We start from the raw sequence: 25,603 nt of genomic DNA, 5'->3' as shown, positions 1-25,603 counted from the left end.
AGTATTAATCAAGAACCATAGGCTACTAATAAGGGTTGGAAATGTAATAAAAAAACAAAAGTGGCAGTTGTTAGACATTCAAAGTCCTGTGTGATCTAGATCAGCTGACTGAAAATATATATGCAGCATCCTGAAGTGGTTTGGACATTACATACTTTAATTTGACCACTAAAATTTAGGTTTTTCAGACGGAAATGAATCCCTCTGGCTCTGACTTCTGTAATTGGGGAAGGAATTATAATATCATCACTCTGTGGAGTTCTGCTTGAATGTCATTATGTGGTATTGTGGTTGTTCTTTTAGACTAATGTGAAATATTCCCCTTTGCAGTTAAAATCAATGTCTCAATCACTTGTGTCAGATCACAGGTGTTTGATCAAAGACATCAGGGTTTCTGTAAGTCTTTTATTGAGTTATCTTCATTTTAGGCCTTGAAACATCTCAAATGTCCGTATTTTTGATCATATCTCTTATATTTACTTGCATATTAAAATGCTGTCATTTCCATTCCCCTTTCTATTTAATTTGACAGAAATGTCCTAGTAGCAATTATTTGCTTTTGTAATTTTGGTTTGACAAAACTATAAGGCTCATGATGCAAAGCCGCATTTTGGCCTTTTCCACAAATCAACAAAAGAAATCTGTTTATGAAAACAAAATCAAAATTGCTACCTTCCCTACTGTTCCTTCAGCAGTGTTTGTGTTGTAGATCTGGCTTGGAAAATGAACTTGTTTAATGCTTATCATATTGTCTGTCGTGAACTGATTGCAGCACTCTACTACATAAATCCTGTCTTACACTCTGCTGTCAGGGTCATGTTCAATATGAACACCAGTTTGGTCATTTTTCATTTTTACTTTCTTTTTTTACATCTGTGACCAACAACCGTTTTGCATTTTCACATTTATCCATCAGTTTTTACCAGTCTAACATGACCTGTGTTTGACTCTTTATGCTGAACGTGATTTTCACGTGAGGCTAATGCTCATCCACTTCACAAAGATCCTGAAAGCACTTCTCGGAGTATTATTCTTATGGGCAGAAGTGAGTTTACTGTCTATAGATCTTACAGATACTTAAAAATAGATTGGTCTGTTCAAAAAAAAAAAAAAATCACATGTTGCAGAGGCATGAACAATGACGAGGGATGGCTTAATCCCACAGAAGCATCTCAGCTGGGGATTTTCTTGGAAGTCGTCTCTGAACACTTAAGGGAAGCTGAAACTGATGTAGAAAAGATTAAAGAGCACAATAAAGAAGTGTTTCTTCTAGGCATGATCCCAAAGAGTTCACATTGAGCATGGCTTACTACAGGGTTTTCTAAGCTTTTCCACGCCACAAACCCCCCAAACAGCTACAAAATGTGTAAAGAAATATAGACTTTTATGGTGTTGTTCTTTCCCTTTTATTAACTCCATTTATTATAAATGCTGCTTCATAACTTCTTATTTTAGATGGCTATGAGTTTGTTTTTTTGTTTGTTTTTTTTGCAGCAAAACTGCTGGATGTCTTTCTTGTCAGAAACTTGCCCATGTCACATTTCTTCATGTATTTCTGATATTTGTAAATATTTTGACCAACCTGTGGTTTTTTTTTGGGGGGGGGGTTTCCGCAGAAGCTCTACAGAGACCAGACTTTGAGGGTCAGGGTCTGTCTGAAGCGGCTCGCTGGAACTCCAAAGAGAACCTGTTGGCAGGACCTAGCGAGAATGACCCAAATTTGTTTGTTGCACTCTATGACTTCGTAGCAAGTGGTGACAACACACTAAGCATCACTAAAGGTGAGAGGATTTTATTTATTTATTTATTTTATTGAAAACCAAATTTACATATATAGAAAATAAGTAACACAGTCTGGAAAAGTATGGGTTTTGTCCTTTGCATTAGCATAATGCAGAATATTATCTGTCTACTGGCTTGAAATGGCAGGAGAAGCCAGTCACATTGTAGAAACTGGTTCTGTAGCGTTGTGACTACATCTGGGAATCACCTTGTTTGTGTCCCTTCTGTTATTCTTTGTTCTCAATTCACTTCCTGAAAATGTTCAGACATATATGGGCTTTTTTTTTCCACTGAGCCTTCTGTAAAACAATGCTACAGATGGACTACACAGACAAATGCAGGAAGGAAGGAGGGACTGTAGCCACTTGAGTAAACAAGAAAATGTCTGCACTGTTCTTGAGCAATAATGCTGATAATGCAATCATTTTTATTTTGATAATGAAACACTGAAGCTGGTAGCCTTCCTTTCTTCCTTCCTTCCTTTCTTCCTTGTGTTTTTCAGCATCTCTACTATTATCTAAGAAAGCTGTAAACACGGCTAAGGTTGACATTCTCTTAACATTTTGGTTCTTCTCACTCTCTTTGATTGAGCAGGGGAGAAGTTGCGTGTGCTGGGTTACAACCACAATGGTGAGTGGTGCGAGGCTCAGACCAAGAATGGCCAGGGTTGGGTGCCATCCAACTACATCACTCCAGTCAACAGCCTGGAGAAGCACAGCTGGTACCACGGCCCCGTGTCACGCAATGCTGCCGAGTACCTGCTTAGCTCGGGCATCAACGGGAGCTTCCTGGTCCGGGAGAGCGAGAGCAGCCCCGGACAGAGGTCCATTTCCCTGCGGTATGAGGGGAGAGTCTACCATTACAGGATTAACACTGCGTCAGATGGCAAGGTGGGAACCACTGGAGACGCGCACGCTTTAAAGTGTACTTGCAGTTAAAGTTTCAAATCCAATATTGACTGCTCATTCTCAAAAATACCTCAGAGTGACAGAAATGAAGCAAAGAGTGGGCCAAAATTCCTCCACAGCGATGGAATAAGATTCAACGGCAGTTTTTTTGTTTTTTTTTTGTAGTGGCTTGGTGGTGGCTGTTGATGCCTAGGGTGGCACAACCTTTTCTTAGGTTTTGGAAGGTTTTCACTTTTTGACATTAGAGCCATGTTGGTTTGGATAGTTTTTTCCACCTTTCATAAAGGAAATCATAAATTTGCTCTTTGTTTACTCGGGTTATCATTTTGGAAAAAATAATATATTTGTTATTGCTTAAATATATTTTTACAACACCAAATGGCATAATGGCATCATTTGAAGTATTCTCACTGAACCATTAATGGTGTCCTATCTGTCCTGTTGCATTGTTGCCCTTTTCCCCTAGTACTAGTCAGAAAAACGCAAGCAGGAAGTTATAAAAGGAAGGGCTTTTACTTGTCAGTTCTGAGTAGCAACAGCATTGCAGATCTTTTTACCTTGATTTAGTTCCTACAAAGGAAGGATTTAGCAGCATCCTGCTTGCACAATCTTATGTTCTACCAGTCCTTCCTGTACTTAGTAAATATGCAAAGCTTCCTGCAATTATATTTAAAAGATTACTACCTCGTTGAGAGAATTAAATTTAATGCTCTTAGTGAGAGTTATTTACCTAGAGATCATTTGGTGACCAAGAGTTTATTCTTAACTAGTCCTTATTGTTGGAAACATAAAATGGCTTTTTTTATATATAGGCAGTGAAAGACTTTGATAAACTTCTGAAAACAAAACAATTTTCAATGTTGGCGAAGAACAGGAACCTCTGATTTAGTAGATAATAGTTAAAAATTTGTATCCTTTGTTCAACATGTTTGATTAGGAAATGTCAGTCGCTTGAAAATTCCACAGGATATTTTTTTTTTTACATAAAACTATCTATAGAGGGGTATGTGGGTAAAGACTGGCTGAAATTCTTGGTGTGAGATTTCCTCAAGAACTCCCATCATTTTTGCACGCGTCACCTTCCTGTCTGTGATGAAGCAAGGTGAGAAAGCTTCAAGAACTCCAGCTATGACAAGAATGCCTCCGACCGCGACCGTGCGTCGTGTAATAAGCACCAAACGCACGAGGCCCGACTTGGGCTCTGACTACCATGCTGAGACATGCTTTACGCAGACAGATGCAGCAGAGTATGTACGCTCACTCATGAAAAATGCAAATGCACAATCACAGACCGAGAAAAGCAGACGCATGCACAAGGTTCCCCATTCTCATGATGGTTTTCCATCATCCCTCTGAGCTGGAAGTAAGAAGTCTGGTATGATGGACTTCCCCAGTAACTGAAGATTACATCAACAGCTCTGAGACGGCCTCTGTATTTTTGCCAGTTAAATGTTTTTTATTCTTTCCTCTGTATTCCTTTAATTTATGCACTCAAGGCTATTAACATAAAGTAATGCACAAGGAAACTATTTTTTAGTATTATGCAACAGTGGAATAATGGAAAAGTCTGTCTACTGAGCCTTGACCAACACACTTCTGTCCACCAGCTTCCTGATGAATGCCTTGCTTGGGACTCACCAAGATCATAACTTTTCCAGATATAACTGTTTCCAGCAATAGCTTAGCTTAACGTTTCCACACAATGTGTTTTAGCATTGGTCGTTTAATGAAAAGTTTTTGTTGAAATGTTAAAATGTTGCACCTAACTTTAGTTTCTAAAAATGTTTTTGTTAAACGTACAATAAATTAGTTCATTTTTTCCCCCTAGTGTAATAAATAGACACCCTGTCCTCCCCCAGCTCTACGTGTCGTCGGAGAGCCGTTTCACCACGTTGGCGGAGCTGGTGCACCACCACTCCACCGTGCAAGACGGCCTCATCACCACGCTGCATTACCCTGCACCGAAACGCAACAAGCCCACCATTTATGGAGTTTCTCCCAACTACGACAAGTGGGAAATGGAGCGCACTGACATCACCATGAAGCACAAACTGGGAGGGGGCCAGTATGGCGAGGTGTATGAAGGTGTCTGGAAGAAGTACAACCTCACTGTGGCTGTCAAGACACTTAAGGTTAGGTGAAAGAAATCCTTCTTATGCAAGCTCGTGGAAACATTTTAACTCCAGCATAATATATTAGGAGTGTGGCAGATATAATTCCTTGGTCAGGCTGAATAGTGCTGCCCTCTGCTGCCACAGAGACGCAACTACACTTTAATCCTAACTTTTTGTTTTTCACTTCTTCCTTTATGGAAACAAACAACTTTGTAGGAGGACACAATGGAGGTGGAGGAGTTTCTCAAGGAGGCTGCAGTTATGAAAGAGATTAAACACCCCAACCTGGTGCAGCTTTTAGGTATGTTTAAAAATGAGTTAACTATTTTTTTTTTTATTAGATTTAAATGTGACAGACCAACACAAAGTAGTGGACAATTGTGGAGTGGAAGGAATTTTATTCAACAGACTGGTATATGTTTATATTTATCCCTCTTTATACTCTGCTACGTAAAGTAAAATCCAGTACAACCAAGTCATTTTTAAATTTGCTATTTAATTGCTGAGTATCAGTTTAACTTTTAGCTGTTTGTGGAAGACCCTAGAGGTTGGCTAGAGAATATTGGTGAACGAAACACATCTTGGAGATGGATAAAGACTCAAAATAGATCAGGGATACAGTTGTAGAGAAATTTAGAGCAGAGTTGGGTTAGAAAATAATATCCCAAACTTTCTAACTGAGAATTGTTTGATCTATCACCTGACGATTGCCTAAAAACTGACAGGGTACGCATAAGTATTAATAATAAGAGAAGCTGCCCAGAGGCCCTTTGTAACTGTGGAGTAGCTGCAGAGATTCACAGCTCAGGTGGGAGAGTCTGTCCATGTGACGGCTGTTATTGCACGCCACAAATTTGGCGTTAAATCTCAGTTTTCCACAAGCTGTGCAGAGCTGCGTTCCCCAGCCAGGAAAACGTAGCACTGCTAAACCAATAATGAATTGCTGGTTGAAATGTTAAGCTTCATCCAGCGTTTTGATTTTTGTACTTGCAGGTGTGTGCACACGTGAGCCACCATTTTACATCATCACAGAGTTCATGACGCACGGCAACCTCCTGGATTACCTGAGGGAGTGCAACAAAGAGGAGGTCAACGCCGTGGTGCTGCTGTACATGGCCACACAGATCTCATCTGCCATGGAGTACCTGGAGAAAAAAAACTTTATACACAGGTGACTATGTTACATTTGAGTATCACGCATTCATCATGTACTTTGACGGAAACCAAAGAAAAACATTTGTAATGTACTAAATAATTTTCCTTATTCTTGTGCAGTTCTGTAACTCTCGATGCATCACAGGGAAGCCATTGTTATTGTTCTGGCATGTTCAATATGCTCCTTTAGAAACTGCAAAGCATGATTTATGTTTTTTATGTTTTCAAACTGCACTTCAATTCTGGAGCCTGTCAGGACTCGGCTTATGACTCAATACCACTCCAAAAGTTGAAATCCAGCACCACAGCAGAAGAGAGTAGAGAGTGCTGCTTTCAGCTTTTCATGTTATCATTGTAATAATTTAGGTTTAGGATTATTTTTATTTCATTTTCTTAAAGTCACAAAGCTCCCTATTCCTCCTTGGTTCTGTCCCGCAGGGACTTGGCTGCCCGGAACTGTTTGGTCGGGGAGAACCACTTGGTGAAGGTCGCAGACTTCGGCTTGAGCAGATTAATGACTGGAGATACATATACGGCTCACGCCGGTGCCAAGTTCCCCATCAAGTGGACTGCTCCAGAGAGTCTGGCTTATAACACATTCTCCATAAAGTCTGACGTCTGGGGTAAGTTTACGCTCTCTTGAGCAGCAGTGGAATTTACTGCTACTGTTTAAATTTATTACACTGAAACATAGCAAATTTCCACTGTGGACTCTTTAAAGACACTTTATATATATATATATATATATATATATATATATATATATATATATATATATATATATATATATATATTTCCACAGTGGAAATTTGCTATGTTTCAAATATAGCTATATATATGTATATATATATACCCAAGACAAAACTAACTAGTTTTTATTTTGTTAGCTTTCGGGGTGCTGCTGTGGGAGATCGCCACCTACGGCATGTCTCCTTACCCCGGCATTGACTTATCCCAGGTCTATGAGCTGCTGCAAAGAGACTATCGCATGGAACGACCAGAAGGCTGTCCAGAGAAGGTCTATGAACTTATGAGAGCCTGTGAGTGCTGCGAGATCAATCTACAAACTGATGGCAAAGGTCTTTTGTTCTTTTCAGCTTTATTTACACTTCCTTCCTCTCAGGTTGGAGGTGGAACCCCTCAGAGCGTCCATCTTTTGCTGAAACACATCAAGCTTTCGAAACCATGTTTCAGGAGTCTAGCATCTCTGACGGTCAGTCTTCCTTCCTCATCATCTAAAGCACATTTTTTATTGTTCCCCCCCCCCAAGTGTAACTCTTCATGTTTTGTCAACTCTTTGCCAAATAATAGAGGTTGAAAAGGAATTAGGGAAGAAGGGGAAGAAGACATTAGGCTCCATCCAACAGGCTCCAGAGCTGCCAACCAAAACCAGGACGCTCCATAAGAACATGGAGAACCGGAACAGAGACAGTCCAGGTGGGATACATGCACAATGTAGTGCGTCCTTGCAGCTTGTTCATTACATATAATGAACAACAAAGATTGTTTAAGAAAATAGGAGTTAAAATTAACTATAAAATGAAAATAAGTCAAAATTTCATATCCAGATGTCCACAATTGTTTAATTTAGAAAACTTAAAATGATCAATTGATGAACTTGTATTTTTTTCAAATGTTGAACTTCTAAGACTTACTGTATTTACAATACAATAAATGTTATTGCATTGTAAATGTTAACTTTTCTGAAATAATTCATTGTTTTGTCTTTCAGTCCATCAAAGTATGGCTTAACTTTGTTATATTAAGTCCTTGTAAACGTATTGACGCACCTTTTTCAGTTCGTCACCTTTGAGGTGCTTAATATATTTGTTTAAGCACCACAGATAGGCATAGGCGAGGAAGTAACCTGATCGGTAAGAAATTAACTCCCATCAGCTGAGCTCATGGGAAAAAAAACAACTTTTTGCACAACCGCCATGGCTCAGTTTATGGATGCTGAATCCATGAACAGGCCAGATTTTTTGAGAAGCACCTTCCATCTTTTGCCTCTTACAGCTAACAATTATACACTATGTAGCGGTCTGTCACATAAGCTCCCAATAAAATGCAGTAAAGGCTGTGGCTTTAATGTCCCAAAGTAAAGAGGTTTAGGGGGACAAAGACTTTGGTCAGGCACAATATGTCACCAACCTTACACTGACCTATTTGTGCTGTTCCTTAGACCCTGTGGAACCCGAGGTGCCTGTATCATCGCCAATGCTCCCCAGGAAAGAGCGCCCTATGCTGGACAATAACCTAAATGAAGATGACCGCTTAATCCCCAAAGATAACAAGACCCGTAATAGTTTTCTCAGCCGCATCAAGATCAAGAAAAAGAACGCACCAGCTCCGCCCAAACGAAGCTCCTCTTTCACCAGGACAGACATTTCCTTTGAGAGGAGGGTAGTGACTCCTGATCCCCGAGACAGTGACAACTTCAACAATGGTACATCGTTGTCTCTGAATGACACCACACATGGTGTCGAATCCTCAAAGTTCTTGGGAGGTAATAACAATGGGGCAGGAGGCATCAACAGTGGGGCTCCCAACTACCCGGGGTCCCTGTACCCCCGTAAAAAGGGCCCCCCCTCACTGCCAAGTCCAGGTAGCAAGGCGGCTACAACGCCACCCAGTGAAGAGGAAGGGGTTTCTAATTCAAACCGCTTCCTCTGGGCGTCCGTCATGTCAAACGGCCGAGACGGCACAGAGTGGAAGTCTGTGACCCTCCCCCGAGATCTGGGCCAGCGCCACTTCGACTCCAGCACTTTGGGAGGGAAGCCGGCTCTGCCACGAAAGAGGACCAACGAGCAGAAAGGAGAGAGTGCCCGTCGAATGGGCACCCTGACCCCCCCGCCACGTCTTAACACATCATCGGATGTTTGTCCTGCCTTCCTGGGTAAAGACAACGATTCCAGTTCTGGTTCCAGTCCGCAAGCGTCGACACCCAAAGTGGTGAAGAGACCAGGCTTAGCGGGTCAGGAGACCTCCAAGACCAGCGCTCTCCAGGCAGAACTAAAAGCTAATGTGCTCCCTACTCTGGGGGCAGCAGGAGAGGAGTGCAGGCCTCGCAGGAACAAGCATGGTGTGGAGAACGCATCTTTAAGGGAGAGAAGCAAGATACATAAACCCAAGCCGGCTCCACCTCCACCACCCACTGGTCCCAAATCAGGCAAAATCCCACGAAGCCCCACTCAAGAATCCCCCGTATCCTCGCCCTCATCTTCACCTTCAGACATCAAATCTAAGGGCCTTCCTTTCATTTCAGACCCTCACCATACAACTGCTGCTAGTGACCAAGTCCGCTCAGCCTTCACTGAGGGGCCCAAAAAGGGGCCTTTGGGCTCCAAACCTCCAGCGATAAAGGCTTCTGCATCCGCCACCTCTGTGACCACTTCTTCTTCCTGCCAGACCCAGGGAGGCCCATCCTCCACTGTCGCCTCCTCTGCCGATCAGAACTTATCCGCTTTCACCCCTATTGCCAAAACCCGATCGTCCCTCCGCAAGACCACACCCCGCCAAGGCAGCGAGCGCACGCCCAATTCGGCGGTGACACGCGAGATGGTCCTGGAGGGAGCCGAGCTGCTGCGTGCCGCCATCTCCCGCATGTCAGAGCAGACAGGCAGCCACAGCGGCGTGCTGGAGGCCGGGAAGAATCTGTCCAAGTACTGCATGAGCTACGTCGACTCCATCCAGCAGATGAGGAACAAGTTTGCCTTTCGAGAAGCCATCAACAACCTCGAGACTAGCCTGCGTGAGCTTCAGATCTGTCCCTCTGCCACAGGGGGCGCCAACGCGCAGCAGGACTTTACCAAGCTGCTGTCCTCTGTTAAAGAGATCAGTGACATTGTTCAGAGGTAGCGCCGTATAAAGCGCCAAGACGGGAAACTGATATGAACTTTGACACATGACCCTCTGAGAGCTGATGGGTGGAGTGTGATTGAGAGGAGCCGTGTGGGCCGACATTACAGTTTTCTCCCACTTACTGACTCATGTAGTTGCCATAAACGGACTCAAAGGAAGCAGCAACTTTGTATGCACATTGTCATCTTAGCCTTAAATAGGCTGTGGACCAATTTTACATCAATCATCTTTGAAATAATCATGTTTTACATATTTAATTTTTTGCCCCCCCTCCCCTTCTGTCTCTTGACATTTTTATAAAAAGGCCTCCGATATATTATTTTATCATCTTCAGTGATGTTGTGATGTTGCTATGACAATTAATGAAATCCATACTTGCCTTAGAAAACATTTCCAGTTGTTTATCTGTTGTCAGCTTAAAAAAATTCAGAGAAAACCTGCGTAGATTGACTTTGTTCTACACTTTTTCCTTGTTCGATCAGTCGTCACTGATTGGTTGTGTGCTGAAAGATGAGATTGTGTTGCTGTTTGTTGTGTATTGGTGCTTTTTGCAGTATTTTGCAGCCATTTGTGCCATAAAATAACAATGTGGAGAGAATGACCCTCTTTTCTCTCTTTGCTTCTCCCACCACTCCCGTAACATTTAGTTCTAGTTGAGGCCGTGTTACTGGTTAAAGCATGTTTGTATGGCTTTGGCTGAGTTCTGCCTTGTGCTTGAGAGTGGCTGAGTTGGTGTTTACTGGATATAAATGTTTGCAGCACCAAAAAAAAAATGTTTGGATCTGGGTTAATGATCTGCATCCCAGTGGATCATTATTAATTTTTTTTTTTTTTTACATTTATTCTCAGACTAAACTTGTCTTTTTAAATTTATATGTATAAGGAGTTTTGATGCAATTTTTTTCCTCTCTGTGCCAGTGAAAACAGCCATTAGTAGCAGCCTGGCCTTGCTGTTGGATAACAGACCAACTCGGTGTTTCCCCGACAGGCCTCTGTTCCCGACACACGAGCGATTGTTGCAGAGGGCCTCCACCACCACAAAAAAATAAACACCCCCTTGGGAGACACTGGACTAAAATGTTAACGCGTCTGTCAATTGCTGTTTCAAAATGACTGAAAGAGAGGTGGGGGGACCATTACAGACACTAACGTGAGACTCCACCTTAATGGTTTGTTTCCCCCCCCCCCCTTTATCTGAATCCCTGGAACATTTTCAGTATTTGTGCTGTAATCGTCTCATCCTCTGTGCCCTGCCTGACTGCGAAGCCTTTGGACAAAAGTCACCGCTGCCGGCCTTGACTTCAATGGTACTGTTGTTGCTTTTGTTAATTCCTCTTCTGTACCGAACATACCACTACTCTACTTTTGTGTCTAAGCCTCGATCACCAAGTTTTGTAAACAAAGTTTGCCTGTATTTGTAAATGTTTCCTCCTTTCTAACCTGGGTGCAATTTTTTTTTTTTTTTGTTGCAGTAAAATACAAAAAGCTACTTGAAATATAAATCTGGGTGTGACTGTTTTTTATGGCTTCCTTTACCGAGTGAAAATGGCTTGATTTAAGAATGTTCCTGCACAACCAGAGGAAGATTGGAATTCAGGTATTTTCCAAGTTTAGAAAAATAAACTTATTGACTTCCCTGTAATATTTACAGAGCTCTCTATCCATTATTCTGTTCCTCAATCCATCTTTCATTTCATGTTAATTCAGCCATTATCAGATATTTATTCATTCTTCCAGTCTTTTTATTTCATTTTTGCAGATTCAGAACTTAAAGCCTGCTCACTAGAGTCTCCAGCTACAGTTCTTATTCAGGAGCTAGTCTCCCGCAACTTTTACATTCTTCCCCAGTTGCAACACACCTGAATCAAATGAATGGCTCGTTACCAGGGATTTCCTGAATATGATGGCACAGTCAGGAGGTAATTCAACAATTTGATTCAGGTGTGTTTAAACAGGGTCGCACCTAAAAGTTCCTTGTCAACATCTCTTGAGGACTGGACTTGGTTCCTTCTGCTCCAGAAAAAAAAAAGACACAAAAGAAACTGACGATAGTCAATACTGGACTTTAAAGGCATAATATCACTTTTTTGAGCTTTATATCATGTTATTTCCTCGTCAAAAACATACCAGGATGTTTGACAAATCCTTGAATCTTCGTTGGCAGCCAACGCCATCTTTCATTCAGCTCCTCTTCGGGGGTTTAACCTGCCAGCATCCGCTTCAGAGCATCGCTCCCCCGCTCAGCTCCTTCAGGCTAGCAGCAGAGTTTGATATATTAACCATTTCTCAGTCCAACAAGCCAAAGAACGATGTAAAAGGCTTAACGGAGAGGTTGTTGTGAGGACATGACAAAGACGGGACTGTTGAAGCTTTTTTTTTTGGAAGAGACAGAGGCCCAATTTCAAAATGCAAAGTCAAATTTGAGTCGTTTTAGATATGTATTTTTTTAATAACTTAAGGTAATGATGCTGCCCCTTTAATTTATCCATGCCAACATCTTAAAAAGGACACGCACACACACACAGAGTCAGGTTATGTATAATTTATTTTTTCTGACTAGAGTATTTTATCATTAAAATCAAAATGTCAACATTTTAAAATCATATACACGCAAAGAACGCATTTAAATGTTAGCACAGCTTCTTAAAAATTTATACATATTTACTTGTTTTTGTTTTGCTTTTTTTAAATTTTTTTCCTTTTTACTTGTGGACAGACAAAGCAGGAAGTGGTCACTCAAACGGTAAAGAGGTGGAAGGCGGGGAGAGAGAAAGGAAGCCCGCCCCACCCACGATGAAGAACCAATCCCTGCTCCCCAAAATAGTTAAGACAGTGACGCTCCCTCCCTCCCTCCGGCAGGGAGCAGCCTTGATGGGGTGGAAAAATAAAGCCGACCATGAACACAAACACGCCCCCGTTCTCTAATCTATACAGAAATGATGCAGAATTGCTGGCATAAATACAACCTGCATACCTCAAACCAGTTTCTCTCCCCCTCGTTGTGTCGGCTAACTCGGTAGTGTGCAGATGGGCAGGTTAATGGGAGACGGGGGCTTGTCCGGGTCTGTCCTTTACATACATTTATTAATAGAAACTATGTTACAGAATTTCCCCAAGCATGAATTACAGGCAACCCACTAGCACACCAACTGTACAGATCTTGGCAGAGCCACCAGATAAATTTCTGAAAACAAAGTACAGTAGCAAGGTCATCACCAGCAGTTAAGAAGCAAGATATATACAGCTGTTCAGTCAGGCGACTGCTATGTTACAGAGAAATTGTACTTGAAAGGAAGTAAACATTTTTGTTTTACAACTTCATGTTTCGAGTGGGGGACGCATGCTGCTTTGTGTTGGTTACATGAGGCAGACTAACAAGTCTCCAGATAAATCGGCTCTTCAGTGCAGCTTTGGGGGGCGGAGGGGGAAAGAGACCCAAATAATTGTGATTTAATGAGTGTAGAATGTAATAGTGATCCTAAAAGACAAATTTTATTCAATCAGGGTAGCGTCAAGAACAAGTGCATCAAAAAAGAACTGCTATAATAAGGCAACGATGACAAAACAAATGCTGGTAAAGACGTGTTGACATGATAGTGAGGGGAGAGTTTTGGGGGTCGGATGCATGAGGGCGGAGCTGAAGAAGAAAGTGATGGGAATTGTGATTAAAGTGACATCTGAGTCTAAAAAAAAAAAAAGAAAGAAAGACATCCATCCAGCCAACTGTAATTCATTCCAGCTGGAAAACACCAAAAACTTTTTGCAAGATTTCAAAAGATAGCAATAAGAAGGTAATTCCTAACATTTATTGTGGCCATTTATTTTTTATGAGTTTCCTTCATTGCATCTCTCATGAGTTACTGAAAAAAATTACTTCTCTGCCAAGCAGAGGGAAAAAAAAAACAAAACTCAACTACTCATACCATCTGGAGCTACCCGTGTGGCTGATTAATAAATTACTTTATGACCTCCTGCCCTCGCTCAAATGAAACATCTCTTATCTGCATGATGCGGTGAAAAGAATGGTAAATTTGAAGAGCTTGGGAATATCATTCAGATTCAATTTAAACAAAACTGATAAGTGGCGCGTCGACCTTCTGCAGTGTGTATATTTCATATTTATATATATCTATAAAACCAAACATAAAAAAACAGTCTTGAACATTGAGTCTATCTAAAGTGTCAGTGACCAGTAACTCGTGGTGCCACCTACAAATCCTACTGATGGGAGGGAGGACGACTGAGCGGGGGGGCTGGGGGAGGGAGCGGAACAGCGGCGTTATGGGACAGAAATACACGGACAGTTTTAGGACGAGTGAGACGGCAACAAAGAGAGAGACGGGCAAAAGGACGAGGGAGAGATGTAGTCCACACAGTCCAGCTCGGTCTGGCGTTAAGTCGATGTTCGCCCTGCCTTTCCTCCGCAGCCCTGCTCTCACACAGCTCCTGGTGCAGTGAGGGATGAACGTACGAAGGCGTCGGAATGGATGGAGGGGTTGCTCAAGGGAGGCCGGGCAGAACGGATAAAGAAGAAGGGAGGAACGCGGGTGGGTCGGGGCGGAGCGGTGGGGCTTTTGCTTGGTCATTAGCAGCCGCAACCTTCCCTCTGGGGCTGGGGTTCACTGGTTAGCCGACCGCCCTGAGGCGCCGAGGGCTTGTGCTGCACCCCTGACTCGGCGGCGTTCAGGTCCAGGCTGCCATCTTGGATATTCTGGTAGATTTTCTTAGCGGCTTCAAGGAAGGCGTCCTCAACGTTTTCACCTCTGGAGAGAAAAGGTACAGTCACGTGAAGCCGAAAAGGCAAAATGCAGAAAAAGGTCAAGATCGCACAGGGTCTTTTGTCACATTACAACCACAAGCAATTTCATATGATCCACCAGAACCAGGAAAAGGAGCGCATCGTTGTGAAGTGGAAGGAAAAAGATGCGTGGTTTAATATTTCTCCTTCCTGTTCCTGACTGATTGCTGCGAAAGAACGGGAAAACTCGTACCACAAAAAAATAGAAGGTACTTTGGTCAGGTGATACCAGATTTTTACTTTTTTGACTTACTTACTGATGGATAACTAGTATGTAACACACAATTCCCATGGTAAAACATGGTGGTGGTGGCATCATGCTCTGGTCAGAGGTTGGGGAGGATGAGATGGATGAGAGCTCAAAGCAATGCTGACTGAAAACTTTCTTGGTGCTGACTGAGGTTGACCTTCAGCAGAACAGTTTAGAATAAAGCAAACTCATGGGATGGAATGGTCCAGTCAAAGTCCAAATGGGCCAAATAAAATAGGAAAGATGTTCAGCGTTCACATATGTAAAGCTAGAAAAGATAGGAAAATATGAAATCGCAATATTATCATTACTGCAATGAAATTAAGATGAGAATTGTAATTAGTTGTATAACAAACAAGCCACACTTTTCAGGTTTTTAATTTGTTATAAAGGTTAAAATGTATGTATGCACGCCGTTTAAACTCTTCCAAATCACATACCATCTCATTTATATCATATAATGTCCCAATAAGATACTGAAGTTTGAGGTTGTAATGTAACAAAAGGGCTGTGAACATTTTTGCAGTATCTGAAACTTTAAGGCAGTTCTTACGTTTTTGCACTGGCTTCCAGAAACAATAAACCTGAGAAACAGAAAGAAGGAATCATTAAAACGTATTACCAAATCCACCTACCAACTCCTTACGCATCCCATCTTTAATGGAGCATATTTTTTCCCCCCTCAATTGAAACCTCGGGTTATGGTCTGACATGAAAGTTAATCAAAACAGTGAAACGGAAAAGAAAAACCACTTTCAGTCCTTAAATCGGAATATTTCCTTGAGAAATTTTACGCTTTGATTCACACGTGTCCAGGTGACGTCTGGCTCACCGTTCTCCTCAGCAAACTGCTTCGCCTCCTCATACGTGACGTCCCTCTGGGCCTCCAGGTCGGCTTTGTTTCCTATGAGAATGATGACCTGACGACACAGGAAGAGGAGGAGTGAGACGATCTCCTGCACGCTCGGTTCTGTCGGGGACAAATCTGACGCGGTGTGTGCCGATAAGGCCGAAGAACGTGCAGGAAGGCTGGACTTCACTTATCTATGAAAAGGAGGTCAGAGACGGCCTGGGGAAGACACAGGGGTCGGTTGCCTAGCGGCCGCATCATCGCAAGATCTCTAAATGTACCAATCTCATATTTATCTCTAGAAATGTCAACTTTATGGAGAAACTACATGATTCAGAGTCAGAATTTAGAAGCTGCTTAAGATAATTAAAACTTAACATATTAGGATTGTTGTTCTACAGCACAAAGTTTATTATGGAGCCTTAAGCATTCACACTAAAAGTTATGGTCTCTAGAAGTAATTTCAGTGAAAAATACATTAAAAATAATAAATTAAAAAAGAAAATGTGCATGTAACCCACTGTCGATGCATTTCACGTCAAGTGCGTGTAATGTCTGAACTGATTTTGATCTCCTTTATATGCAAAACAAACAACAAAAAAGAAACAATCTTAAAGACATATCCTATAAAAACTTTTCAAGTGGAATAATTAGCTGTAAATTCCGTTTGAAATTATTAATAGTGGCCATTTAAGTCCATTTAGTGGCATTAAAGCGTACTTTAATGGCAGGAAGCGTATGACGTCCCGTTTAAGGTCGGATGAAACACCAGATGCATTTCAAGGAGCCTGAAATAGAAGTGGCCTGTTGCACAAGCACAGACTTCTCTGATGGAGAGCTGGATGATTTAGAGTTAATCAAATTTGCCAAGAAAGATCTAGTTAAGAAACCAGGCCTGTGCTTTTCCAGTAAAACAAAATGGTAGAGGAAGAAAAGATGGAGTAACTAAGGGGAAAAAACCTGGTTACAATAAAGTCTAAAAAGAAAAAAAATCTAAAGATGAAGAGATATTTTAAATTTGTATTACTATATGCAATAACAGTGTAAATATGTGTGTATGCTTACAGTATTGGGGTTGGTGAGGTTTCTGGCGTCAGTAAGCCAGCTGCTCAGGTGGTTGTAAGTGCTTCTCCTGCAGGACGACAACATGGACAGGCGTGCAAAAATTTGAGGATTAAATGAGTTTGTCAGAAGCAGTATAATCCAACGCTGATTTCTTAATCCTCTATTGTTTTCTCTCAAACAAGCAATGCTTTCTAAGCTGGAGTCAACGCCACATGAGGGGAAAACGTGATAATATCAAGTCTTTGCGAGGCACACCCTTTGATAACAGGAAATGAACATTTGTAAAGCAGCAGCAACATTTTGTGCTGCAGCTCTCCGTCTTCCTCGTACATGCACATTATGTTCAAGTACATAATGCCAACTTCTTTCGTTTTTTTTTGTTTTTTTTTTACGTCAGAATCATGCAAAAAGTGCGAAGAAAGGAGAACCGGCAGCCTACCTGGTAATGTCGTAGACCATAAGTGCCCCTGCAGCCCCGCGGTAGTAGGAGCGGGTGACGGCCCTGAAGCGCTCCTGTCCTGCCGTGTCCCAAATCTGCAGCTTGATTTTCTGTCCGCTCACCTCGATTATCCTCGTCCCGAACTCCACGCCGATTGTATGAGGGCAGTCTGCCATAACTGGACAACAAGAAAGACTGAAGTGAGATCATATATATATATATATATATATATATATATATATATATATATATATATATATATATATATATATATATATATATATATATATATATATATATATATATATATATATATATATATGTATATATATGTATATGTTTGTTTTGTTTTTTTTATAATCGCATGCAACCGTTTACTGTTCTTTGCTAATCCTCGTACATCGTCATCCTCGTTTGGTGTTCCGTTTTTTGTTGGGGTTTTATTTTTTTTCCATTCACGTTACAAGCATAATTAGGAGGGTATAAATAAGTTTAACTAAACTTATAAATCCTAAGCAAATTGAGAGATATTCAGAATTTTGTTCTGCCCTTATTAGCCTAACTCAATTTTATATTTCATTTGCTCTCCAGATAGCAGCCAAGCTATACATTCATCTGTCTGCATTTAGTTTAGTTCTTTTACTCCAGAGTGGCTTTGATTATGAAGAGCCACTCTAGTAATACTGCTGGAGCACATGCTGACTGCCATGTTATTGAACTGCTTTTCTTTCATTACTTATGTAGCTTTTTTTTTTGAAGAACGATGATATTAACCACAGTCACATTCGGTAAATTAGAATACACATTCTAATGAGGTTCATTTGACAGATTAAAAGTATCTTTTGGAAAGGCTAACACACTTTTAATTAAGGCTACATTTTTGTATTAAAAAGTTTCTTATTAGTCTGATGCAATATTCTAATTTTAAATACATTTTCATGATGTCTTGTGTGTAACGTGTTTCGCTTAGTGATAAAATTCCTTAAATAAATTGACTTTTGAAAAATATTCTAATTTATTGAACGGGTCTGCATCCACGGCAAGCTTCAGTGCATAAAAAAGGATTTTGAAAAGTTATTTTTCTACCAAGTCATTCCTATTAGTTTAATGAGATGCCAGGAAAAGTCAGAGTCACCAGAATTTTCTCAAGCCGTTTTAAGTTTGCCGTGATGCTCTACTTGAAAGCTCACCTAATAAGGCACAAGGCCTGTTGCTCCAGCACTTCTTTTTTTTTCCCCCTCGGAAGAAACACGGCAACAGTTTGGAAGTGAAATGTTACGTTGTTTTGAAATGACAGTTTTAAAGCCACGAGCGGCACAATCCTGCTGACACTGCAGGATCTATTGTAATAAAGTATTAATTGTTTGCAGTCCTCCTTGCACCTAATAAATCATCCACAGCCACATGAAAATGTATGATGCAATCGGAGGAAACTTTTCTCTGATTGGCATTTCATGATCTGAATCCGACTGAACGGGCTCTTATGCATTTGGACGTGAATTGAACCTTTTCATCCATTTTGCAAAATGACGTTTGATGCTTTTTGTCCCCCCTTGTAAATTGCATAGGATGAAGGTAAACATACATTTTTGCATTTTAGCTGAATTCCTCTGAACTGGCAGCAGCTGCGTCGAGGATTTAAGCTGTACGCAAAGTACAAGCCAAAAAAAAGGTTACATTTTGCTTCAAATGAACCTTTTCAAAAAAAAAAAATAAAAATAAAAAATCTACCGTGTGTGTGTGTGGATTCGTCCAGGATGTGATTATAGACATGAATGAGAAACACTGCATCTGGCTTTTTAATAGTGGCACTAAACACAACTGAGCTGAATGGCAATGGGAGGCTGCAGCTGGCTCATACACAGGAGAAGAGACTCTCACTGTTGAGCTACCATTCATCTGCTCCGCCGCCGACATCCGCTGGTGTAAAAAAGAAATCTAAAGAGGTTTAGGCTCTCCAGAGATATTCTGGCAACCTCGCAAGCACTGAGGTGCACACAAAGACACACGGAGGAGTTAAAAATCACAAGCAGAACTTACATTTCTTTTCTGTGAACTGGTGAAGCAAACAGGACTTTCCTACCCCCATGTCCCCTAATGAGAGAGAGAGAGAGAGAGAGAGAGACTCAGGTTAACCAAGGAAACAGAGGAGCTATCATTTCTATTCAAGCTTGCAGTGTTGACCCCCATACGACAGCAACGCTTTACATCTCATGGACTAATCAGAGACAGGCCGTCATACAAAAAAAAAAAAAAGTGGGGTAGGGGGAAATGTTTATGAATTCCATGTTTTTTTTATGAATGCAAGGCTCATTTTGCCATAAATTGTACATTTCTACACTCATCTGGTCTCTGCTTCCAACTGTAATGGCCAAATACGTAACCAGCAGTTCAATAAACAAAACCAAAGTACTGGTAGTGTTTGTTGATGTTATGCATTTTAAAGTAAAAGACTTATATGTAGAGCAGTAAAAGGAATTAAGACATTTATTAAATGTAAGTATAATGTTTTTGTTTGTTTGTTCTTTTTAAAGCAGACAATTTAAGCAAGGTCACTTACCAATAATGATGTATTTGAAAATGTAGGAGTAGTTATATGGTGCAGTGGCCATGGTGGCTCTGGAATGAAAACGGAGAGGGCGTTTTCAGCAAATCAGCAAATATGACATAAACAGAAGAACTGGGCTTCAGCTGCCAACATCAGATTTAAAGAAGGCCACATTATTCATATTTATTGATGTAAAAATAAATGCTTAAACAGAGACTGAATGACTTTCGTTCCTCATGTTTTCAGAAAAACTCACTCCTGAGTATGTCAGCCTTATGAATGATAACAGATACCAGCTTCAAAGTGACAACCAGTATTGATTTTGACAAACTGTCAGTAACATCACACACTCAAAAAACATTCACATTGACGTATAGATTACAGGATATAAATATATACATATATAAAATCCTGCAATGATGATAACATTGGTTAATATTGCGATTGTGATATGCGTCCATTTTGTCTTGTCCTCTCATTCTCATCTGTCCCGCCTTCACTCGGTGACCTTTGGCATTTTGAGCAAAGTCATTTGTGTCCGGTGTGAACATCTGCTGCTCTGAAACTCTGCCCAACTGCATCAATATCACACCAACGTGTGAAACGCAAACTGGTAACACATGAGAAATATTAGGCAACAATTTGGTGAAACCAAAACATTCCTTTGCACAATGAATATTAAAAGCACAATAACGTCAACGCAATATATTGTGCAGCATTAATACAGAGTAGGGATGAAAAACGGTTTAATGATTACTGCCATGCAATTTCTAAGATTCTCAAAAAATATTACATTGTTTACAGTCCTTTTTTTTAATAACCCTGATCAATTTGTCTACAATTATGATGAAAAAATGTTTTTATCGTTACATCCCTAGACAAAAAATTAAAACTAGCATGTCTATATTGACAATAATCCTTAACTGTGAATTTGCTAGATATCATGACACTTAATTTTAATATTTGTCTTATGCGTTTTATTATTTAAAAATAGCTAATAATATTAGCTACTTAACAGCTAACAGTAAGATGAACACAGATACATATTCCTAAGGTTATTCGGACCAACAGCTGAAATCGGTTTGGACTCAACAGTGTGCAAAAATTTAAATCAATTCAACTCTGAGTTGATTTCTGAAGGAAACTAATAAAAAAAAATCTGACCGGTCTTTTATCCTGATCTGAAAAATCAGTGACGTCATAGGTACTGAAATGCATGGTGATAAAACACTGAAATAAAGGTGGACTAAACAGAACCTCTTTCTTTCCTCTAATCACACAAGAACACATTCACTATTATAGATACAACTATAAATAAAAGCTCCGACACCGTCCATCTGCTGTTTACACTCGATTATCCATGAAAGATCTCCCCCCCGCCCCCGCTCCACCGGTTTACTAATCAACACCGTCGTTAGTGCAACTAATCTATAAGTTTTCATCTTAAAGTCACCGCCTGTGGACGACACACGGATGGAACAGCATTTAGGTTTACTCAAAAACTCCAGATATTTTTAAGATGAAAGTGTCTCAACTTGCTTTCTTTCCCCCCTCCACAACAACAAAACGCCAGGGATCCTCCTCGCCGCCTACAGACTCATGTTGACTGAATTAGTGGTTTGTTGGGGCTTCGTGGCTCTCAGATTCTCATTTTAGATTAATAAGCTTTCACTGGGAGAGGCAACTCTAAACTCGCAACGGAGCAGGCTGCCACCGACTCCAGTGACGTCATCCTCACGATTTACCGACGGCGTGAGCCAGACATGGTGCAATCAAAGTTGAAAAATAATCGCCGGGTGGTAATTTCATTTTATTAAGTGAGAAAAACGATCACTATAATAGGCAGGAACATTCAGTTGAGTTTTAACATCAAATTCACTGATCACATGAAGCCATTTCCAGACATTTAGGCTTTTTGGGGGCTGAAAATACTACCAGACTTTGTCGAAAGGACCATTTTTCCTCTTGTCCTCCTCCTCGCTCAAAGTTGGTGTGCCTGAAGGCCGTGCTTTTCAGCAAGTGAAGGTTCAGACTAATTTGAGCTGCAGCTCTCTGCAGCTGACATCACTGTGCCACATCACAACCCAGAACTGTCTGGCGTACTCGCTCAGACTTCGGCACCTGCAGCAAAGTGACCATGTTTGACTGGCTGGGCTACGGCTGACACAACTGCACAAAAATGTGGATGGGCCGAGATAAGATAAGCACAGGAGGAAAATGACACAAGCAACAAGAGAACAGATAAAGGCTTGTACTAAACTGGAGGCAAAGGGACGTGGCTACAAACAACATGAACATTTTCCGACCAAATAAACTTTGGAATTGTATACACCGATTTGAGTGACTTAAATAAACACTTTGGCCCAGATTTAAAATAAACTAACTTGACTGGTTCATAACCGGATATTATACAAGTGCAGGTTTTCATCTATTGCGACACACCTGCAACATGAACAAACCTGCGTCTATCAGTCAAGTCATGCTTCTTTCATTTTTTCTGCTTCTAAGAAGCCAAAATTGCATTTCCAAATGGTCTTGAACAACAGGTCCTCAGGCTTTGGATTTTTTTCAAAGGTTTTTCTTGGAAAGCAACGTTTCACCCATGTCCAGTCCAGTTACCTCACAGCGGTAGAGAAATGTTTTTGATTAAGAAGTTGCTTAAAACTTAGCAATTTTATTGACATTAAACAACATTTTTTTTTTACTATTTTCCCCACTTTTTATCATTAATGAAAAGTGGAAAAAGCACAAGCCTTTTCAATGTGAACCTACATATAAACATCTTGTGATGTTCAAGTACAATCTGTGTTTCCGCTAATGGCCCAAAAAAAGACTTGGCTCACACTGAAAGCCCTCCACGAACTGCAACCCGACCTGCTTTTCAGCACCGACACTACTGGCTAAAAAGGACCAGTAGTGGTTTAGGACAACATAAAATAAGTGTTTATATATGCGTCATCTGTTGCTTAGGTACATTCAACGCAAATTTGATATTATGATAAAGAACGCAGTCAGTTTTACTAAGCTACATATGTTCACCAGGACTCCAGAGTTCACCCTATCCATCAGAGTTAATTTCATCACGTCAGATGCTGTTATAACAACACTATGGGAAAAGGGAAGTTTATTAAATAAATGGCTCGTGTCCCAGACATTGAAAATTCTGTATCCAAATTTTGAGGTGATTATGGACCATGAGCCAGTCAGTTTAGTGCCTTTAATATCCCAGCAGAGCGCTTTAGGTCTTTGACAGAATTTTATCACGTGACCCTCATGTGCCCACCTCATCCCAAGTGTGACAGGGAGATAATCTCTTAGAGTGCATATTCCCAGCAAGAGTAAAAACTAGATTTGGGGTAAAAAAAAAAAAAAGAAAAAGAAAAAAAGAAAAAAAAAGAAAAAAAAGAAAGGATGAGTATTCATCAATATGTAGAAAAGTCAAGGTCGTGTGATCAGAATGCAGCTTCAGCACTTTTCATATTCTTTTCAGACATCAAGTCTCTTTCTAGTGAAGAAGTTCATTGGCCTCTACTGAGATCACATCCTTTTCGTTCATGGTTCGTTTAACTTGTGATGATTCATCAGGAAACGTATAAAAGAAATCAAGGGTTGCTATAAGGGATGAGCAATATGGAATCAAGTTTTAATTGCAATATTAGAGTTTGTTGCAATCACGACAAGAGACTACAGAACTTGAAGAAAAATGTTTTCTGTTTAACTTCTTAGCATTATTTTACTGCACTATTAATAAAAAAATGATTTTACAAAAAAAAAATCTAGAAGTGGCTCTGTTTAAGTATTTTATCTGTACCTTACCTTTTCCATAAGTTTAATTATAAAATTACCCTAGATGTCAAATCACAGCAAGCAAAGTTGTAAAAAAAAAACAAAAACAAAAAAAAACAATGGAATATTCTGCAGTTTGGTTAAATCCGGTTGCTGTAAATGCGCTTTAAATACATTTGATTCGATGCCACAATGAGTAGTTCCGTAGAAAAACAGTCGACTGACCCCAAACTCCCACACTAGGTCTTACAGTCTATTGTTTGTCATTATAACGACCCTTTCCTGTTTATTTTACCAAGCTGCTGCCGCTGCAAAAAAGTATGCAATTACAATTACGTATGCAACATCTTAATATAAATCACCACATTCATTTTTAATCGAAAAGGATGAACGCTTAAGGATTAGAAAAATTGTGGCATGCAAATTATGTAGCTACTACTTCTACTTGACATGCAGGGCCCCTTGATGAAATCATGTGACACCAAGTCCTAATGAAAACTTGCAGTACGGTGTTAAAACTCCGCATATATTAAATAACGATGTCGTGTTAACAAACAATAAATTATGTGATCGTTTAAGTGATTTACGCACAGATCAATGAAATGATGCAGCATTTTAAAACATGGCTAGCAAAGATATTCAATTGAAAAGAAAACTTTCTCCACAATAAGTTATTTTCTTCAAAAAGTATATATATATATATATATTCACACATAAGCGCTTTTATTTTGTTCAAAACAAAACCAAAAGAGGTGGCTAATACACTGATGGCTACGAGTTAGCAGTAGACTGTGTATAATGCTGCTCTATTTATCCATTTTCACTCCTTTATAAATACACAAAATTTATAAACAGCGAATCCAGAACTGAACATGTGGGGTAATAGACGTAAGTAAATGTTTTAATTTGACATGTCCAAACCTGAAAATTTCAGGTTAGCTTAACATTAGCTTGTCAACCGGCAAAAAACAGCGGTGGGTTTACTAGTTTATTGCTTTATTGAGACATAAAAAGACAAAGACATCTGCAAGCAGACATAGAAGGAAATGCAGCCATACACTGAAGTGAAAAAACAACACATACGGTCGAATCTGATCAAAATAACAGCTCTAGATTAGGTGTTTTGAAAGCGAAGTTTGCATTAGCTCTAGCTTATTACCTAGCTGACGTCAATGTGTTTCTCGAAAACAAACGCTACAAAAACAAGACGGAACGCACTTGCCACCATTTTCACACTTCAAGACAATTTCTTACTGTGTGAGAATATCGAAAGCCAAAAACAAATCTGGGACGAGCTTTATTTTCTGCAAATACTAAACAGACTAATGTCGGCTAGCGTTAGCTTTAGCAGGGTGATTTGTCAGCTAATAGACGCGTTGCAAATGTATCTTGTGATCCTAAAGTAGACAAGTTATACGGCACATGAGAGGTGATTTTCCACACTAATAACTAGATAAGAGTCCACATTATTAAATAAATGAAACAACCACTCTTAACAAGCTCCGTTAGCTTTCCACTTGGTTGTATCCTGGCAAATACAGCTAATGCTACCCAATTTCTACAGATCACTGAGTTAAACAAGTGTGCCTCCATGTTTATTCAACATAATTCCATTGTAAGGTTACATTTAAATAATCCCCATTGTCTGTCCTTACCAGGAATTAAATCTTTAGGCGTTTTGGAGCTGTTCAGTAGAGGTTTGCAGGTTATCCTGGCTCAAGATGGCTGCTCACGGCACAGGGTTTCCTCAGCTCTATACAATGGGCTTCTGGGACAAAGAACCTTGTATGCGGCGATTTGCTGTTTAGGCACTATCACTAGGAGTCAGAATGGACGAGATAACCTAAACCTTATATTATAATATCTCTGGAGATAACATTAAATCCATATAGAAAACATAGTAAGACCTTTTATGAATGCAAATAAATAAAAAAATAATTTTTAGCTTTATTGTCTATGGCCTTATGTGTGGATTGTGAAGTCACTGCTGCATATTTTCTGCAAAAGCTACTTTACACTTACTCCATACACACCAATAAATAATAAT

At 40.2% G+C, this 25,603-nt stretch overlaps 2 protein-coding genes across 3 annotated transcripts in view; one reads left to right on the top strand and one right to left on the bottom strand.

The window, feature by feature from the left end:
• The window catches only part of abl1 (ABL proto-oncogene 1, non-receptor tyrosine kinase), a 35,122-nt gene extending 23,800 nt beyond the window's left edge, over positions 1 to 11,322 (top strand). For both annotated transcript variants that reach the window (XM_014997823.2, XM_014997825.2), the window contains 10 exons: positions 1,617 to 1,781; positions 2,377 to 2,672; positions 4,550 to 4,822; positions 5,021 to 5,105; positions 5,798 to 5,975; positions 6,398 to 6,582; positions 6,847 to 6,999; positions 7,083 to 7,172; positions 7,271 to 7,396; positions 8,142 to 11,322. In XM_014997823.2, coding sequence (XP_014853309.2) covers positions 1,617 to 1,781; positions 2,377 to 2,672; positions 4,550 to 4,822; positions 5,021 to 5,105; positions 5,798 to 5,975; positions 6,398 to 6,582; positions 6,847 to 6,999; positions 7,083 to 7,172; positions 7,271 to 7,396; positions 8,142 to 9,817 — 3,227 coding nt within the window. In that variant the 3' untranslated portion in view covers positions 9,818 to 11,322. The remainder of the gene's footprint in view (positions 1 to 1,616; positions 1,782 to 2,376; positions 2,673 to 4,549; positions 4,823 to 5,020; positions 5,106 to 5,797; positions 5,976 to 6,397; positions 6,583 to 6,846; positions 7,000 to 7,082; positions 7,173 to 7,270; positions 7,397 to 8,141) is intronic.
• A 1,025-nt stretch (positions 11,323 to 12,347) lies between these two features.
• Positions 12,348 to 25,337, bottom strand: rab14l (RAB14, member RAS oncogene family, like). Its single transcript, XM_014997827.2, has 8 exons — positions 25,212 to 25,337; positions 19,783 to 19,841; positions 19,263 to 19,316; positions 17,223 to 17,400; positions 16,784 to 16,850; positions 15,701 to 15,788; positions 15,422 to 15,452; positions 12,348 to 14,583 (listed from the first exon to the last, which is right to left on the bottom strand). Exons 2-8 carry the CDS (start codon positions 19,832 to 19,834, stop codon positions 14,406 to 14,408), a joined length of 648 nt encoding a protein of 215 aa, XP_014853313.1. The 5' UTR covers positions 19,835 to 19,841; positions 25,212 to 25,337; the 3' UTR covers positions 12,348 to 14,405.
• Positions 25,338 to 25,603: the final 266 nt, after the last annotated feature.

Source organism: Poecilia mexicana, unplaced genomic scaffold (assembly GCF_051168715.1).
Source record: "Poecilia mexicana isolate PSO_F unplaced genomic scaffold, ASM5116871v1 scaffold_12, whole genome shotgun sequence".
Classification (NCBI taxonomy): Eukaryota; Metazoa; Chordata; class Actinopteri; order Cyprinodontiformes; family Poeciliidae; genus Poecilia; species Poecilia mexicana.
Note: the sequence above shows the minus strand (reverse complement) of the source record. Positions and strands in the feature narration are given on the sequence as shown.

Excerpts from the sequence above, each read along its gene's own strand:
- rab14l (XM_014997827.2), bottom strand. The coding sequence starts at position 19,834 with ATGGCCACTGCACCATATAACTACTCCTACATTTTCAAATACATCATT. Across the intron at positions 17,401-19,262 it reads CCAGTTCACAGAAAAGAAAT|TTATGGCAGACTGCCCTCAT; the intron begins GTAAGTTCTGCT and ends CTTGTTGTCCAG. Across the intron at positions 14,584-15,421 it reads CTGGAAGCCAGTGCAAAAAC|AGGTGAAAACGTTGAGGACG; the intron begins GTAAGAACTGCC and ends TTTTCTCTCCAG.